Consider the following 12,734-nt stretch of genomic DNA (forward strand, 5'->3'; position numbering starts at 1 on the left):
GAGGAGCACACCCAGGTGACTCCTTGCCTTGTGTTATTTTAATGGTTTATTCATTTATATTTCTGGCCGTCCTTTGCAGCTTGTGGGATCTTAGTTCCCTGACCAGGAATTGAACTTAGACCCTGTCGGTGAACGCACCAAGTTGTAAGCCAGGAAATTGCCTATTTTATTTTTTAACTGAAGCGTAGTTGCAGTCCAGTATTGTGTTACTTCAGGTGTACATAGTGATCTGACGATGAACACCTTAGGAAGTGGCCACGACAAGTCGCACAGTGTCCGTCACCAGAGTTGTGACAGTGCTGACCGTGCTCCCCAAGCTGTGTGTCACGTCCGCATCTTCACCTGTGTCTCGCACGCTTCCCTCTGGCAACAAGCAGTTTGCTCTCCATATCTGTTTCTGTTTTTCTGTGTTTCTTTGTTCTTTTAGGTTCCACTTTTAGGTGAGATCACGTGTAACGTGTCTTTCCGTGACTCTGCTTCACTTAGCATAGTGCCCTCTAGGTCCATCTGCGTAGCAGCAGATGACAAGACTTCATTCCTTGCAGCTGAATAGTATTCCTACAAATACATATACCTGCACATTCACCACATTTTCTTGATCCATTCTTCTGTCTATGGGCACTTAAAGGTTGCTTCCATGTTTTGGCCATTGTAAAAATGCTGTTATGAATACTGGAGTGTGTATATCTTTTCTAATTACTGTTTCCGTTTTCTTTGGATAAGTACCCAGAAGTAGAATGCTGGATCATGTGGTAACTGTAGTTTTTTGAGGAAACTTCACTCAGTTTTCCGCAGTGGCTGCACCAGTTTTCATTCCCATCAGCGGTGCATGAGGTTCCCTTTTCTCCACCTCCTCATCAACACTCTTTATTTGTTGTCTCTTTGATGGCAGCCATTCTGACAAGTGTGAGGTGAGATACTGTGGTTTTGATTTGCATTCCCCTGGTTAGTGATGTTGAGCATCTTGTGCCTGTTGGCCATCTGTGTGTTTTTGGAAAAATGTCTATTCAGATCCTCTTCTCATTTTTTATTTTTATATTTTTTCTGTTTTAAATGTATTTGTGTTTAATTGGAAGATTATTGCTTTACAGTATTGTGTCGGTTTCTGCCAAATATCAGCATGCATCAGCCATCTGTGTACATACATCTTCTCCTCCTTGAACTTACTTCCCACTTCTCACCCCATCCTGCATCTCTGTATTGTCACAGTCTGCTCATTTTTTTTTTTTTACTGAGTTGGTTTTTTTTTTTGTATTGAGTTGTTAAGTTTAGTTGTTCTTTGGATGTTAACCCCTTATTAGACCTATCATTTACAAATATCTTCTCTCATTCAGCAGGCTGCTTTTCTGTTTTGTTGGCGGTTTTCTTTGCCATGCAGAAGCCTTTTAGCTTGATGTAGTCCTGCATGTTTCTGCTTTTGTCATCCTCTAGTGAGGTAACTCCAGGTGGCACCAGCGGTAAAGAACTTGCCTGCCCGTGTAGGAAATGTAAGAGATGCAGATCTGATCCCTGGGTCAAGAGGATCCCCTGGAGTAGAAATGGCAACCCACTCCAGTGTTCTTGCCTGGGTAATCCCATGGACAGAGGAGCCTGGTAGGCTATAGGTCATGGGATTGCAGAAGAGTCAGACATGACTGAACACACACATACACATGCATGAGGTAACAGATCAAAAAAAGTACTAAGACTGATGTCAAAGAGTGCCATGTATGCTTCTTCTAGGAGTTTTGTGGTTTCAGATTATAGGTTTAGGTCTTTAATCCATTGAGTTTATTTTTGTATGTGGTGTAAGAAAAGGGTCAGGTTTCATTCTTTTGCATGTAGCTGTCCAGTGTTCCCACCACTATTTGATGAAGAGGCTATCTTTTCTCCATTGTATATTCTTGCCTCCTTGTCATACATTAATTAACCATATGTGTGTGGGTTTTTTTCTGGGCTTCCTATTCTGTTTCTTTGATCTATGTTTCTGTTTTTTTGTGCCAGAACCATAACGGTTTGATTACTGTAGTGTAGTTTGAAATCAGGGCACACGATGCCTCCAGCTTTGCTTTTCTTTCTCAGGACTGTTTTGACTATTTAGAGTCGTTTGTGTTTCCATTCAAATATTTTGCTTAACTGTTACAGTTCTGTGAAAAATGCCATGGATACTTTGATAGGGATTGCATTAAATTTGTCAACTGCTTTGAGGAGTGTGGACATTTTATCAAAATTAGTTCTACCTGTGAGCACAATATACGTGTGTATATTGTATATATGCATATATGTATGTATATTTGTATGTATTTTTGTATGTATGCATATATGTATGTATATTTGTATGTATTTTTGTATGTATATTATGTATTGTCTTCAGTTTCTTTCATTAATGTCTTCGAGTCTTCAGGGTATAGATCTTTTACCTTCTTGGTTTAATTTATTCCAAAGTATTTTATTCTTTTAGATGCAGCTAATGGCACCCCACTCCAGTACTCTTGCCTGGAAAATCCCATGGATGGAGGGGCCTGGTGGGCTTGCGGTCCATGGGGTCGCTGGGAGTTGGACATGACTGAACTTCACTTTCATTTTTCACTTTCATGCATTGGAGAAGGAAATGGCAACCCACTCCAGTGTTCTTGCCTGGAGAATCCCAGGGACGGGGGAGCCTGGTGGGCTGCCGTCTGTGGGGTCGCACAGAGTCGGACACGACTGAAGTGACTTAGCAGTAGCAGCAGTAGCATGAATAGGGATTGTTCAATTTTTCTTTATGATAGTTTACTATTAATGTATAGGAACACTATAGATTTCTGTATATTAATTTTATACTCTGCACCTTTACTGAATTCATTTATTCTAATTGTTTTTTGGTGCAGTCTTTAGGATTTTCTGTATATAGTGTGTCATCTGCAAATAATGACAGTTTTACTTCTTCCTTTCCACTTTAGATCCCTTTTATTTCTTGTCTGATTGCTCTCACTAGGACTTCCAATACTATGTTGAATAAAAGTAATGAGAGTGGTCATCCTTGTGTTGTTCCTGATCTTGGAAGAAGTGCTTTCAGCTTCTCACCATTGAGTATGACGTTGGCCCTGGGTTTGGCATGTATGACCTTTACTATGTTGAAGTACATTCCTTTTGTACCCACTTCATTAAAAGTTGTTATCATAAATGGGTGTCAGTTTTGTCAGAAACTTTTTTCTTAATCTATTGAGATGGTAATATGATTTTTAGTTCTTTGTTGAAGTTCTTACTGTGTTCTTTTATTCTTCTCCCGAGTTCATTGAGCATTTTTATGACCATTACTTTGAAATTTTTTTCTGGGACGTTACTTACCTCTGTTTTACTCAGTTCTTTTTTTGAGATTTTGTCGTAGTCTTTGTTGTAACATGACCTTTGGCCCCTCGTCCTGCCTAACTCTCTCTTTGTTTGTGTTTGGTAGCTCAGTTACGTTTCTTGGTCTTTGTGTAGAAGGTGTCCTGTGGGGTCCAGGAGTGTAGCTCTCCCCCTCCCCTGGACTGTCCTGGAGCCGGGCGCTCCAGGAGCGTCCCCTGTGGTGGGTGGGCCAACCTGGCCTCCTGGGGGCCACTGTGCTGCGGTTTCTAAGGCCTGGTTACCGCTGTGGCTGGTGCTCTGGCATGTGGGGGCAGCCTGGGGGAGGGAGCCACTTTGGGGGATGCTGGTGTTGGCTGAGGTGTTGGTACGGCAGGGGTCACTTTGGAGGGGTCCTGGTGCTGGCCAAGGGCCCACATAAAGGGCTGGTGGGGGAGCAGCTTGGAGGAACACCAGCTGTGTCGGGCCTGCAGATTAAATTGGGTGGGGTGGGTGGTGCTGCTGGCTTAGACGGAGAGTCAGACCCTGCACCTTGTCTTCTGGGTGCAGGGTCTCCAGCTGGGGGGCTGAGGTGGAGTCCAGACCCTGGGGTCGCAGTGCTGGGGATGGGGCTGACAGCACCGGCCCCCTCCAGGGGCCGCTCCTTCTGTCTCCAGTTGTGGAAGGTCTGTCCTGCTGTCTTCAGGTCATTCTCGGGGTTTTCTGCTTGTGTCTGTGATGATGGTTCCAGATTGCTCACCTCCAGAGCTGGGTGGTAGTGGGTTTGTGCTGTTTTAAGGCACAAAGTTGGTGATAATTGATTACAGTGGTGATGGGAAACTAATGTAACCAGTGCACGCAGGACTGGGACTGCAGCCTTGGTCTGAGGCTAAAATTCAGGTTCTGGTCACATTGTGATTATGTGACTCCAGGCAGTAGTACTGGGTACTAGCACGTTCATTAATGGAGGAAGAGCTCCTACTGTCTCCAGCAGAGCGGTGGGTCATGAGTCTCATGAGCTCTGCCAGACACACCTTGTGATCTGTGACAGCGGCTGCTTTCTGTCTTTCCTCAGATCCCCAGACTTCAAGAGAGATTTTTGATTTTGCATTAAAGGCAATCCGTCCTCAGGTAGGATTTAGTATTCTAATTCTTTCACAACTGAGCCTTGTGATTGTCAAACATTGATGGTAGGTTTTTTTTTTTTTTTTAATAGATTGATCTGAAGAGATACGCCGTGCCTCTGGGTAAGATTCTGCATTTAAGGAGGTTATTAGGTTGGTGTCTGAGTGAGCGTTTGCTTAAACTGTGAGTGAAGGTGGTACTGTGACCCCTGTGATGCTCCTACGTGGTCACTGATGGCAGCTCTTGGTGCTGTTCGAGATCGTCACACTAAGATTGTACCATTTCAGAAGAAATTACTTTAGAGCAATCCAGATCTTTTGACTCTGTCTTTATTTAAATAAACCCTGATCCTACTTCTGACCTTTGTTTTGGGGGTCACTGGCCAGATTGTGGGCCTCTTGATTCAAATGGAGGATGGAGGCATTAGGTGTGAGGGGACCCTGGGCCCCTGAAGTCAGGATTCGAGGGCTTCGTGAGCACGGTTTTGGTTTGATGTGTGCCTGAAGCTTCCTAAGTTCTTTGTCTTGCCCTTTGTCATCCTGTTTTAAATATGGTGTGTTCTGTGTTTGCAGCTGGCCTGTCCTTATTCACCCTGCACGCATCTCAGTTTAGCACCTGCCTTCTGGACAACTACGCTTCTTTATTTGAAGTCCTGTCAAAGTGGTGCAGCCACATGAATGTGGAATTGAAGAAAGCTGCACACTCAGCCCTGGAGTCTTTTCTGAAACAGGTACTATGTAAAACTCTTTCTATGCAAAGACATAAATTCCAGTCTTGTGCATGAACATTTGAAAAAATACAAGTTGGTCCATTAGCTTCTGTAGTACCGAGCGACTTCACTTTGACTTTTCACTTTCATGCATTGGAGAAGGAAATGGCAACCCACTCCAGTGTTCTTGCCTGGAGAATCCCAGGGACGGGGGAGCCTGGTAGGCTGCCGTCTCTGGGGTCGCACAGAGTCGGACATGACTGAAGTGATTTAGCAGCAGCAGTACTTAAAGAGAAGTTGGTTATCCCTCCGCCACGGGAGTGGCAGCAGGTTTGGAAGAAAAAAAACTTGAAAGACATCAAGTCTGATCAGGTTCTCAGAGCCAAGGCCAGACAAGAGAGTGAGGAGGTGGGATGGAGGGAAGGTTGGCGGTCAGGGCTCCCTAGGGGTGGCGCCTGGGTCAGGATGGGAATAGGAATGGGTGAGGGAGGGCTGGAGGTTAGGGCTCCCTGGAGGCGGTGGCTGGGTCAGGGTGGGAGGAGGGAGGGGAGGGGGAGGTTGGCGGGGTCTGCTGTCCTGTTAGACTGGATGCTTGTATCTCTGTGGCTTCTCGGCCGAGGCGAGCCCTCCTGCCCCTCCTGCCCCAGGGTGTTTCCATCTAGGTTGGGTATGGGTGCAGGGAGCCTGCAGGTGGCCTGCCGTCTCCGGGTGCTGAGACCTGAGGCCTTCGTACGGGTCGGTGCGGGCTGCAGGTCGACAATGTGGATGTCTTCTTTCTCCCTTTGGCGATTGTCTGGCTTCTTCCCATCCTTGTCTTAGACAGTCGTGGGCAGGTTGCGAGAGCTTCCTGATGCCCTTGCTGGTCTCGAGTTCTGGCAGGTGTCACCGTGTATGGTGGATCGTCATCTGCTTGCTTCTCAGAGTACTTGCTTTGGCTCACGTAATTATTGTAGCTTATTGTTTTGAGAAATGAGACACCTTTTTTTTTTTCCCCTGGTGGTTTGTTTTGAATCCTCTCTGTGTTCCCTCCTGGGGGGTCCTGTCTGTGGGTGACTCTGAGCTCGCCAGCTGCTGGGCCTGCCCAGCTCTGTGTCACCTTGAGTCAAAGATGAGTCTAAGGAAGCTTTCTGCTTCATCAGGGAGCTTTAGTCCAGAGCCTGTGTTTTGTGCATATGTCTTCCTGCGTCTACCTGGTTTCTCTCTCAGTCCCTTTCTCTAGGAAGAATGCATCACGTGTAATAAAGGCTTACTTAAGGAAGTGCCTTTTCTGAACCTGATGGAGACTAAGTGGATTGAACAGATGGTTCTTTACAAGTAATAGCTGTTGTGGACCTGTAGTAGCACACTGATGTCCCATTCGGCCGTTCCAGCCTTTTCACATTTGGATGGATGCCTCTAAAGTGAACGTTGTGTGATGCAGGTTTCCTTGTTGGTGGCACACGATGCTGAGGCACACAGGGGCCCACTGCGCTTCTTCATGGAGCAGTTCTACAGCATCATCAGGAACGTGGACGCCAACAGCAAGGACCTGTCCATTGCCATCCGCGGATATGGGCTCTTTGCAGGGGTATGTCTCACTTATTGACCCCTTTTAGTTTTATTTGAATGAAACTATAGTATATTTTGATATATATCACTTTAGTAAATTTTGAATAGCGTCTCACACTTTTGAAAATATTGTTCTTATTTGTTTTGTTGTTAATGTGTTTTTTCAGTGCTTCCTGTGTATTATCTCAAATATTCATAACTCTCCTATAAGCTTTTAGGAATATTATTCCACTTTACAGATGAGGAAACTGAGGCCAGAGGAGTTAGAGGACTCGTGTAAGGGTTCAGCCAGCAATAGACAGAACCGAGACATGGCTGCAGCCTGGAGACGAGGAACACCATGTTCTCCTGGCCATGCCTGGCCACCCATCACTGATGAGCCCCTCAGCTCACTCTGGCATGAGCCCCTGAGCCCGGGTGAGGTCTGCTGGAGATGCTGGGAGTCGGCATGGCTGTATCCTCCTGGAGGGGTCTATGGCTCCCACTGGCGGATTACGTCTCCTGCTATTTCTCTGTATAGATCCCCATCAGGGCTACTCCCCTTTTTTTGGGATGGAGAGTCTCTTCCAGCCCTCTGCTCACTCCTCCATCTTGATGCCTCCTCATTTGTGTCTTCCCAACACTCCTTTCCCCTTAAAGTCTTCATCTCCACATGTTTCCGTGGCTTGTTTATACGAACTTAGGGCAGAGGAAATGTGTGTGAGGAGGCTCAGAGGTGACCGAGAGCACGGACTTTGTATCCTTAGACGCTGAGGTCTGGCAGCGGGCACCTGTTCACTGTAATGAGCTGGTGTAGACAGAGTATGGTGGAACAAGGGAGAGGACGCGGATCAGGCACTGGTCCAGGCCTGTGAGAAGGCGGGACTGGGGCCGACATCTGAGGAGCCTTTGGGAAATGTGCAGCTGGACTGTCTCTGAGTTAGGAGGGTGTGGCTGTGGGTAGCGCTGCTGTGCGGTGGGGGGATTGGGCCTGTCCCTCCTCTGGGCGTCAGGCCTCTGCAGGGACGGCACCCAATTGTCTGCCGTCTGCCCCTGCCAGAAACACAGGTGACAGTCAGTAGGTGTTTTGTGTGTTAGTAACTGTTTAGAATGTATTTACAGGTTTTTCGGAAAGCATCTTTCCGACGTACAGTGCATTCTATATCTGTATTTCTTCTCCACTGAGAAGCTTGTTAACATTCAGTTATAATAACATGGCCTAATGAGACACCTTAGGTGCCATCACCCTGAGGTGGATAAGGCTGATGGAGACTGGTTTTGCCTCCCTCCAGCCGTGCAAGGCGGTGAATGCCCGAGATGTGGACTTGATGTTCGTGGAGCTCATCCAGCGGTGCCGGCAGCTGTTCCTCACGGAGGCGGACGCTGCCGAGGACCACGTGTACCAGCTGCCCAGCTTCCTGCAGTCTGTGGCCAGCGTCCTGCTGCACCTCGACGTCGTGAGTGAGGGGGTGGCCTGCCGAACATGGGCTTGGCGAGTTTAGCCCAGGTCTTCCGCTGGTTTGATGCAATGGGAGTTACATACAGTCAGTTCAGGCACCAGTATGACCCAAGGTGACCTCTTTAGCTAGTACCTTGTACAGTTTTTTGGTATAGTTTTTGTCATGAAACTTGATGATTTGTTTCCAAAGCAGAAAAGCTATCTGTTACTCTTTTCATATTTCTAAAAGATTAGGATTGCTGCTTGAGATAGAATCATAGCTAACATGTCATGCAGACAGTTTTACTTCACTCTGTTCAGGCGGTCCCAGCGAGAAGTTAGTCCCCTAGGTAACAAGCCGCTTCTTCATGGGTCCGCCCCCCTGTGTCTGCTGTGCCTGTTGCCGCAGCCCCGACCCGCATGTGCTCTCATCCCTGCAGGTTCCTGAGGTGCACTCACCGGTCCTGGAACACCTCGTGGTCATTCAGATGGATAGTTTCCCCCAGTACAGCCCCAAGATGCAGCTGGTGTGCTGCAGGGCCATCGTGCGCTTGTTCCTGGCCCTGGCGGAGAAGGGGCCCATCCTCTGGAGCTGCATTGGTGCTATGGGTGAGTTTGGAGTTTACTCCTGAGATGATGCATGAAGAATCTTACCGTGTTGTTTGAGATAAAGAACATCCAATTGCCAAATTCTTTTTTGTCTTTTGATGCCTCTTTTAGAACTGCTAATATTTTGGTGAACCAAAATCTTTTTTTTCTCTAGTTTTTTGAATTTCTTCATCTTTTCCTTTTGAATCTTAATAGTCTAAAATTTGAAATTAAACATGAAAGAAAAGAAAAAAAATTAAAGGTGTTAGCAAACTTAGAGAAAAAACCAAGAGGTACTGTATATTCAAATGGCTGTCAGTTTGTTGAGAGTTTAGTATTTTTCAGTGTAATTTTTCATTTTTGTTTTTCTTTTCTTTTTTTAGTGCATCAAAGTTTAATCAGAATATGTTCTAAGCCAGTGATCCTTCAAAAGGTAAATTCTGAATATATGCTTTGAAAATTAGTCTTTTGTCACCTTGCAAGTTAGAGATGTTGCTGGAACATTTAGTCTGTAAATATACAAAAGGGGCCTTTTTGATTGCCTGAAAGATTTTTTTAAATGAAGTTGTCCAATAGGATGGTTGTCACTTAAAAGAATTACCATTACTTTCTATAGTAGGTGATAGCTGCTTTCCCAAATGCAATGTTAATATTACATTCAGGTGTTTGAAATTGCAGACAAATGTGTAAATTACTTGCAATGATTGGTAATTCTTTTTTGGGGAAAAAAAAATGGCCTTTCTGTTATTAGCAGTGCCTTAGATTTTGATAAGTGTAGGATGTAATACCTAACTATTTTTTCAGATAAATAAACTTCTGGGTGTGAAACATCCTTAAACACAACCTTATTACTGTACCTACATTTTTACAAAAGGATATTTTCCCCTTGAAACTCTAGGACAAAATACTTAGTATATAATGGGAGGCTTGTCTTAAGTTTACTTCAGTTAGAGAAAATAGGATGAGATGAGAGATCTGTGTGAGGAGGTGAATTATTGGGTATTGTTTTGAAGCTTAGTTCGTGCATCATTATTTTGGTCCTAGAGAATGGTGACTTTTTCCCAGCTTTTTGATTGTGCTTTCATAACGTGCTGTCTTCCTCAACCAAGCTGCATTCTTCAGCCGGGGACTCCCTTAGCTCCAAGAATGCACATCGGGAGGCACAGTGGTGCCGCTGTTGTCCGTCCCTCCTCAGCGTGGCTGTCTGTCTGTTTTCCCGCCAGGGAGCCGAGCCCGAGTCTGAGGACCCTGGAGCATTGGGGGTAGCCAGGACCGGCAAGTGGAGAGTGCCCACCTGCAGAGACTATGTGGACCTGTTCAGGAGCCTGCTGAGCTGTGACCAGACGATGGTAAACACTGCAGCTTAAAGCCACGGAAGCACTTTGGCTCCCCTACAGTTTCCATAGTTCACACTGGAGACTTAATTATTTCAGAAGCGTGTTTTACTTTCAGTCTTTTTTTTTTTTTTTAAAGTACTTCAAGTAATATAAATAAGGATAAAGTGAGACTTGAAAAAAATCAAATTAGGGGAGCAAAGTCATAGAACTCATTTGAAACTAATGAGTAGTTGTAGCCAAGTCCTCATTTTAGCTTAAGAAACTGCGTACAAGGTATCAGAAATGTGGCAGCGTTATCATGGTGGGAGAGCTGTGCTCTGTATTCCTTAAGGGTGACGTGATAGGATGGAGACGGGTGCACAGTTCTGTCACCATTGGAACCACCCCTCCTGCTTCCTGTGTTGCTGGCAGGTGTTTCTGCAGTATCTGCTCCAAGCCAGGTTGGTCACCATTTCACACAGTCTCCGACAGAGCATGGGTATCCTAGGAAAAGCGGTTTTTGTCAGTAGATGGTTCCTGTCCTGTGGACAACCTCAGGAATTTTTCTTATTAAGGTATTAGTAAAGTAGTAGAGGAGTATTACTAAAATTTTTTTTTTTTATGTGATATTAGGTATATTTTGAGGTTAAGTTCCATAGACTGTTTTGAGTGAAGACAGCATAACTGGTCTATGTTTTGGGATGGTAGAATATTTCACTTTGAAAGAAATAATAGATTATAGTGCTTTTCAGTCCCTTCTGAGTATGCATGTGTATGTGTGTACATGTGTGTTTACAAGTGCACGTGTATATATGTACATGCATGTGCATTTGCATATAGACATACAGAACGTGTGTATATAGTGTATAGATGTGTGTATACACACACTGCTTGTGTATATTCTCAGTCCCTCAGTCGTGTCCAGCTCTTTGCAACTCAGTGGACTGTAACCTACCAGGCTCCTCTGTCCATGGGATTCTCTAGGCAAGAACACTGGAGTGGGTTGCCATGCCCTCCTCCAGGGGATCTTCCCAACCCGGGGATTGAAACCACATCTCTGACATCCCCCGCATTGGTAGGTGGGTTCTTTACCACTGAGCCACCAAGGAAGCGTCTCTCTCTCTCTCTCTCACACATACACTCTCTCACACACACACACACACACACACACACTCATTAATGGAGTAAATACTTAGACGAGGTTGGCCTAAACCTTCTCACTGCGGTTTATGTGTATTATGTGACTGCGTAAGTCACATCAGACTGAAATGGTGTTGTCTTAATAATTAGAAAGGTATCTGTATTTTACGGCTTGAAAACTTAGAGGTAAGTCTGCTCTAGTTCACACAAGTGTTTCCATAAAACCTAATTACATGTGTATGTCATGCTGATTTAATACTCGTACTGACACTGTTTTGTGCAGCATTTTGAAATTTATTTTCTTTACTTTCAGGATTCTCTCTTAGCAGATGAAGCATTTGTCTTTGTGAATTCCTCCCTTCAAAGTCTGAATCGTTTGCTATATGATGAATTTGTAAAATCAGTTTTGAAGATCGTGGAAAAACTGGATCTTACGCTGGAAAAGCAGAGTGTTGGGGAACAAGAGGTTAGAAGATGTTGTCGGTAGCGACTTTGCATCATTTTTGTACCAGCTCTGTCTGCATGCTGCAGTACTCAGGAGCAAATCTTACATTTGTAGAGGATGGCAGGAAGTTGGTTTATCAGCATTAATATGTGTCATTGATACTTTCCTATTGATATTTGAATTGCCCAGTGTGCAGAATATATTCTGTATTAGATTGTTCAAGAAGTAATTTATATGTTTAATAAGTTAAAGCAACTTTTTGGAAAAAGTTTTTGGGAGGATTAGAACTCTTGACTTAGCAACAGTAGAGACTAGTCTGATTTTGTGTAGAGGTGGCTTTTTGCAGAGGGTCTGGGCACCCTGGTGCTCCTCTGATTTATAGCCAGGGGGACTCCAGGCTCTGGAGACAGTAGAAGGGAGGGCAGGAAAGGCCATGCCTCCCATGTTTCTGCACCGTTTTTCTGGCTGGGCTCAAAGATCAGACTGGGCATGAGGTTGCTAGCTTGGAGCTGCTGTCCCTCTGAGGAGACAGGACACTCAGGTAGTGAGACTGTCATCTAAGGTAATTTGTTTTTGAGTCCAGTGGTTCCTGGAATCAAGTTTGCACGTTGGCTTCCACGGCTGAGGCCGTGTGGTCAGGGGTCCTGCAGGGGCAGAGCCCTGGCCTTGGCTGCACTCGTCAAGGGCCAAGTTTTGCGCTGGTTGTCGGGGCCATTGAGGGGTGGCCTGCCACTCTTCAGGCTCTTTATTTATTCACATCTCAAGTAATTTCATGAGCAGACGTGCTCACTCCCTGAGATGATCGGCCACATGCCTGCGTGCAGCGCCCCCGTCCTAGTCTCTGTGTCCCTGCTCCCCCGCACCCCACCGCCCGGTCACCGTCGTCTCTGTTGGTGTTTCCTGGGACATGCCTGGTCTCCAGCCTTGCTCTCCTTCCTGCCTGTTTGACATTTCCACCTGGGTCTGAAACACAAATTGAACGTGTTTATATTTATGTTTTACCTAACAGTAGTGACTGGTCCTCTGTCTCTCATTTTGAAATCTTGTCAGTACTGATAACTGTCTGTGTTTTGAGATTCTGCCTCTGTCTGGGCACTGTGGCTCCTGTGAGCAGTTCTGCCCCGCCCCGCCCCCAGATCTTTCTGTGGTTGCACTTTTCTT

The 12,734-nt window shown here is 45.4% G+C and overlaps 1 protein-coding gene across 5 annotated transcripts in view; it reads left to right on the plus strand.

The window, feature by feature from the left end:
* The window catches only part of PRKDC (protein kinase, DNA-activated, catalytic subunit), a 125,179-nt gene that overhangs the window by 7,098 nt on the left and 105,347 nt on the right, over positions 1–12,734 (plus strand). For all 5 annotated transcript variants that reach the window (XM_025265432.3, XM_044928776.2, XM_044928778.2 and 2 more), the window contains exons 8-16: positions 4,361–4,416; positions 4,502–4,532; positions 4,983–5,140; positions 6,540–6,686; positions 7,939–8,103; positions 8,525–8,693; positions 9,056–9,105; positions 9,896–10,021; positions 11,442–11,594. In XM_025265432.3, the coding sequence (XP_025121217.3) occupies positions 4,361–4,416; positions 4,502–4,532; positions 4,983–5,140; positions 6,540–6,686; positions 7,939–8,103; positions 8,525–8,693; positions 9,056–9,105; positions 9,896–10,021; positions 11,442–11,594 (1,055 nt within the window). The remainder of the gene's footprint in view (positions 1–4,360; positions 4,417–4,501; positions 4,533–4,982; positions 5,141–6,539; positions 6,687–7,938; positions 8,104–8,524; positions 8,694–9,055; positions 9,106–9,895; positions 10,022–11,441; positions 11,595–12,734) is intronic.

This window comes from Bubalus bubalis, chromosome 15, assembly GCF_019923935.1.
Source record: "Bubalus bubalis isolate 160015118507 breed Murrah chromosome 15, NDDB_SH_1, whole genome shotgun sequence".
Classification (NCBI taxonomy): domain Eukaryota; kingdom Metazoa; phylum Chordata; class Mammalia; order Artiodactyla; family Bovidae; genus Bubalus; species Bubalus bubalis.